General features: G+C 49.4%; 1 protein-coding gene across 1 annotated transcript in view; it reads left to right on the forward strand.

The window, feature by feature from the left end:
• Positions 1 to 4,615, forward strand: part of APLP1 (amyloid beta precursor like protein 1) — a 9,288-nt gene extending 4,673 nt beyond the window's left edge. The window contains exons 9-15 of the mRNA XM_060172248.1: positions 551 to 761; positions 2,849 to 2,956; positions 3,200 to 3,226; positions 3,406 to 3,476; positions 3,699 to 3,761; positions 3,881 to 4,024; positions 4,137 to 4,615. Coding sequence (XP_060028231.1) covers positions 551 to 761; positions 2,849 to 2,956; positions 3,200 to 3,226; positions 3,406 to 3,476; positions 3,699 to 3,761; positions 3,881 to 4,024; positions 4,137 to 4,235 — 723 coding nt within the window. The 3' untranslated portion in view covers positions 4,236 to 4,615. The remainder of the gene's footprint in view (positions 1 to 550; positions 762 to 2,848; positions 2,957 to 3,199; positions 3,227 to 3,405; positions 3,477 to 3,698; positions 3,762 to 3,880; positions 4,025 to 4,136) is intronic.
• Positions 4,616 to 5,634: the final 1,019 nt, after the last annotated feature.

Raw genomic sequence — 5,634 nt, forward strand, 5'->3', positions numbered from 1 at the left:
TGTGCTACTGCCCAACCCCCCCATATGATTTTCTAAACCCACTTTCTCCTCCAGAACCACCTCAGAACTCACTTTTTACTCTTCAGACCTTACTTTCTGTCCCACCCACCCCTCTTAATTCTGCTTTATTTTTCTGATGCTATGTTCCACATTCCCTAGCAGTGATTCCTTCTCTTCCTTCCTTCCTTTCCCTCCCATACCTCTCCCTTCCTGTCTTCTGCACACCTTTTCCTTTTCTGATACTTTAAGTTAATTAGCTGTTTTTTTAATTATATCTTCTATTTGATGGCACAAAGAGAAATTGAGAGGAGAAGGGGAGCTAGAGAGGGAGAGAAAGAGACACACCTGTAGACCTGCTTCACCGCTTATGAAGCTTCCTCCCTGCAGGTGGGGATTAAGGGCTTGGACCTGGGTCCTTGTACATGATAACAGGTGTGCTCAACTGGGTGCACCACCACCCAACCCCAGTCTTCATTTCTCTGTCTTCTGCTTCTCCTTCAGCTTCCTCCTTCTGGTGGTCCAATTCCTAACCCTTGTCCCCAGTTTCTAGTCCATTGTATGTGTCACATTCCCTTCATCCCTCTTTCCTTCATCCCTGCCTCAGTGTCCCCATCTCTGGTCTCCATTGTGCCAGTCATCCTTCGTCCTTACTCCCTCACAGGTGCAGACCCACCTTCAAGTAATTGAGGAAAGGATGAATCAGAGCCTGGGGCTGCTTGACCAAAACCCTCACCTGGCTCAGGAACTGCGGCCCCAGATCCGTGAGTGTCTTTCAGCCCTGGCTTCCATTCCAGATCTCCAGGGCCATTCTTCTTCTTTTCTTTTCTTTCTTTTTTTGGATGGAAACAGAGAAAAAATTGAGAGGGAAGGGGGAGATTGAGAAGGAGAGAGGAAAGGAGAGACACCTGTAGCCCTGCTATAGCCACTTTTGAAGCTTTCCCCCTGCAGCTGGAGACTGAGGGCTCAAACTCAGGTCCTCCCACTTGATGAGGTGTGTGCTCTACCAACTGCATCGCTGCCCTGCCCCCCTCCCCTTTGACGATCCCTATCGCTTCAGTTATCTGTTCTATATGACAATCCCAGAACTTAGTAGCTTAAATCATTTTCTTTTTAAAAATTTATTTCTTGGGAGTTGGGCAGTAGCGCAGCGGGTTAAGTGCACATGGTGCAAAATGCAAGGACCGGCGTAAGGATCCCAGTTTGAGCCCCCAGCTCCCCACCTACAGGGTAGTCACTTCACAAGCGGTGAAGCAGGTCTGCAGGTGTCTATCTTTCTTTCCCCATCTCTGTCTTCCCCTCCTCTCTCCATTTCTCTCTGTCCTATCCAACAATAACGGCATCAACAACAACAATAATAACTACAACAATAAGACAACAAGGGCAACAAAAGGGAATAAGTAAATAAATAAATATTTTTAAAAAAATTATCTCTCTATCAATGAGGGAGGGGGGAGAGAGAGGGGTTTCAGAGAAGGACACATCAGAGCATCACTCTGGCACATGCATTACTGGGGACCTGATTTGGGACCTCAAGCTTGAGAGTCCAAAGCTTTATCCACTGTGTCACCTATAGGGCTACATTAAATCAGTTATTTTCTTTGGTTATAATTTTGCCATCGGGTCTGGGTTTTGCTGGGTGCTTTATTTTCCGACTAATGGTTTTTACTAGGTCATCAAATCTACCAATGCCAGTTCAAAAATCTTTGAACTTTTAAAAAAAATTTTTTTCCTGTAGTCTTGCCAGTAGTCAAGTGTGCAGCTGCATTTAAAAACAGATCACTGAAGGAGTGGGGCTCTGGCATAAGTGGGCACTCTACCTCTTCATGTCAGCTCAGGGCCTCTCTTCTCAATGGAGTTTCTCTCCAGCAGGGTGGCCAAATTTCCTATGTGGTAGAAGCTGCCATGTCTTCTTAAATCCTGGATCTGCATTTTAAAAAATATTTATTTACTTATTTATTCCCTTGTTTTTATTGTTGTAGTTATTACTGTTATTGATATCACCATTGTTGGATAGGACAGAGAGAAATGGAGAGACATGGGGAAGACAGAGAGGGGGAGAGAAAGATAGACACCTGCAGACTTGCTTCACCGCCTGTGAAGTGACTCCCCTGCAGGTGGGGAGCTGGGGGCTCGAACCAGGATCCTTCCACAGGTCCTTGCACTTTGCACCACCTGCGCTGGTCCTCGTGCTTTTTTGTCACCTGAACTTAACCTGCTGCGCTACCGCCCAACTCCCCTGGATCCACATTCTATTGGCTAAAGCAAGTCACAGATCTGTGCATTAATACAAAAAGTGTGACCTTCTACAACTTTCAGATCTACTGTGACTTCCTTTTTTTTCTCTTTAGAATGAAAGTCTTACTACTGCTTTTTACCATTTTACTTTTTAAAATTTTTTATTGTCTTTATTTATTGGATAGAGACCGCCAGAAACCAAGAGGAAGGGGAATATAGAGAGGGAAAAAGAGATAGAGAGACACCTACAGCACTGCTTCACCACTTTTGAAGCTTCCCCCTTGCAAGTGGGGACCAGGGGCTTGAACTCAGATCCTTGTGCATTGTAATATATGCACTAAACCAGGTACACAACGTCCCAGCCCCCTATTATGACTTCCTACTGGGTGTCCCACAACTAACCCCAATTCTCATGCTCTCCAAGGAGCCATTCTCTTGAAATGGCCACCTCCATCCCCCCCTGCCAAGGGTGTCTCCATCCCATTCCCCACCTCCCCAGATCACACCTCGGGCTCCTGCAAATCCTCTACCAAATCCTCTGGAATCTCTAGGATTCCAGTCCTGTTTTGTGTGTCCCCTGTGCTCACAACCATAACCTATTTGTTTCCCTCAGAGGAACTCCTCCAATCTGAACACCTGGGTCCTAGTGAACTGGAAGTGCCTGCCCCAGGGGGCAGCAGTGAGGACAAGGGTGGGCTGCATTCTCTGGACACCAAGGATGGTAAGTTACCCCCAAATGAAGATAATCCCAGACTTTGATAACCTCAGTTCTAATCCCCTAAATTCCAGGGAGTCTTAGCCAGCACAGTGAGTGGGAGAGGATGGGAAGGAAAGCAAGGTAGTGAGGCCTCTGTAGCACCTCAGCCCTCCTCCTTGACCCCTGGGTGGGTGTTTCTTTCCCCTTTCTTTGATAATGCCCTCCTCTCTTCACTGTTCTACCTGCTTTTCCTCCTCGGGCTGCCACAAGATACCCCAGTGCCTCTTCCAAAAGGTGAGTATCTCAGAGTAGACCCCAGTCACCAAGTCCCACTGAGTCTCTGAAACTGGAGTGGACAGGGGAACCCCAAACTTCCTGAGGTGGAGCCCACTGTCCCTGCTGACCTCCCTTCTCAAGTGGGAGTAACCCACTCTGAACTATCAGGAATGAGAGAGGACTTGGGGGGGGGGTAGGGTCAACAGATCAAGATGCTGCAACCCCTGAGAAAGAGAAGCTGTCCCCCCTGGAGCAGTATGAGCGAAAGGTAAGCTCCACTGTGGGTTCCTGAGGGTTGGGAGAGAGTGGAGAGGTCTGAAGGTGGAGGGTGCCATGTGTCTGGATTCCTTGGTCTAAGGTGAGTGGAGATCTAAGACATGGACATGGGGCCCAAGGGAAGAAGTGGGCTGTGGGAGGCCCTTTTCAGCCCCAGGGCAGGAGGAGGTTGGGGCCCAGACTTCTGAGTCCCTGATACCTCCTGCTCCCCCAGGTGAATGTGTCTGTTCCAAGGGGATTTCCTTCCCACTCATCGGAGATTCAGAGAGATGAGCTGGTAAGAGAAGTCTCCTGGGTACCTAGCTCAGTGGCTGGGTAGTGACTCCCAAAGCCACACAGAGCCCTGAAGAACCTCACAGTGTACCCTGCCCCCCCCCCCATCTTCTCTCTCTGCAGGCACCAGCTGGGACAGGTGTGTCCCGAGAAGCTGTGTCTGGGCTGCTGATCATGGGAGCAGGTGGGGGCTCCCTGATCATCCTCTCCATCCTGCTCCTGCGCAGGAAGAAGCCCTATGGGACCATTAGCCACGGGGTGGTGGAGGTAAGGGGCACAAAGAGCTGGTTGGCGCAGAGGACTGGAACCTGGCATGGAGAGGCTGGGAGGTCTGCCATCAGGTCCCTGTGCCCCAGTAGCCCTCCCTGCTCCTTTGCAGGTGGATCCCATGCTGACCCTGGAGGAGCAGCAGCTCCGTGAACTGCAGCGTCACGGCTATGAAAACCCCACCTACCGCTTCCTGGAGGAACGGCCCTGAACCAGCCCCAACCCCCCAACCCTCTCACTTGTCATCCCTTTGGCTGAGCCCAGACCTCCCCTTTTCCTGGAACTCCAAGAACCCCAACTCCCAGCCTGGGGGGAGGAGGTCTTGAAAAAGTTTGTTTCACACCCTTTGCAAGGGGGCTGGAAATTTGTACTTCCCATTTCCATTTGCAAAGCCCCGTGCCTAAAAATATTCCCAGGTATCCCCCAACTGCCTCCTTGCTTAGGACCTACTCACTTTTAATTTATTCTCTAAGTTAATTTATTGCTCCATAAGGGGAACCACTTGCTTGGTCCTGGTGTCTGTTGTCCCCTGGAATTCACCTTCCTATGTGTCCCACATTAACATCTCAATAAAGTCTCCTACCCCCCCCCCCAGGCCACCCTGTGTCTCTGTGGGGCGTCAGTTTGTAATGGTAACTGTGGATGCTGGTGTCCATCCCTGCCTAGGCCTCCTCAAACTGTCTGAGGCAATCTTTGAATATGGGAGGAGCCTGGGAGTCCAGTCAGTGAACAGGGGGTGGGGCCCAGAGAGCTTGGAGCAGATTGGCTCTGAGTCCCTACCCCTCAGGGAGCTTTCCATGGTGCTGAATGGAGTGCTCCTCTCATCCTCTCTCTACCTGGGTCCCAAGGTGGACTGAGAGGACTAGGTGCTACCAACATCCCTCTGCTTTGTACTTTTCCTCACATACAGTGCCGCTACCACTTTCTACAAGCTCTGAGCCCAATGAGGGTCTGGGAGTCTTGAATCATTCTTCCCATTCACAAACCTTGATCTGTTCTTTGGGTGGTGATAAGAACTCCAGTGGGGGCAGGGCGGTAGCACAGTGGGTTAAACACACATGGCGCAAAGTGCAAGGATCAGTGTAAGGATCACGGTTCAAGACCCCGGCTCCCCACCTACAAGAGGGTGGCTTCACGGGCGGTGAAGCAGGTCTGCAGGTATCTTTCTTTCCCCCTGTCTTCCCAACCTCTCAATTTCTCTCTGTCCTATCCAACAATGACAGCAATAGTAACAGTAATAATAATAACGATAAACAACAAAGGCAACAAAAGGGAAAAAATAGCCTCCAGGAGCACTGGATTCGTAGTGCAGGCACTGAGACCCAGCAATAACCCTTGAAGCAAAAAAAAAAAAGAAAGAAAGAAAGAAAGAAAAACAACTCCAGTCACGTGCTCCAGAGAGGGTTGTGTGAAATCTGCAAGCACTTACTAGAGTTTATAATCTTACTATTTCGTGGCATATTGGTGTTCTCTGTATACATTTGCCATTACCTGACCCAAGAGGGTTGTTAGAAAAAAGGAGGGCAGGGGAGCTGGGTGGCAGTACACCTGGTAGAGTACACACATTACCATGCCAAATAAAAAAACCAAAACAGGTTCAAGCTCCCAGT

This window comes from Erinaceus europaeus, chromosome 2 (genome assembly GCF_950295315.1).
Source record: "Erinaceus europaeus chromosome 2, mEriEur2.1, whole genome shotgun sequence".
Taxonomy (NCBI): domain Eukaryota; kingdom Metazoa; phylum Chordata; class Mammalia; order Eulipotyphla; family Erinaceidae; genus Erinaceus; species Erinaceus europaeus.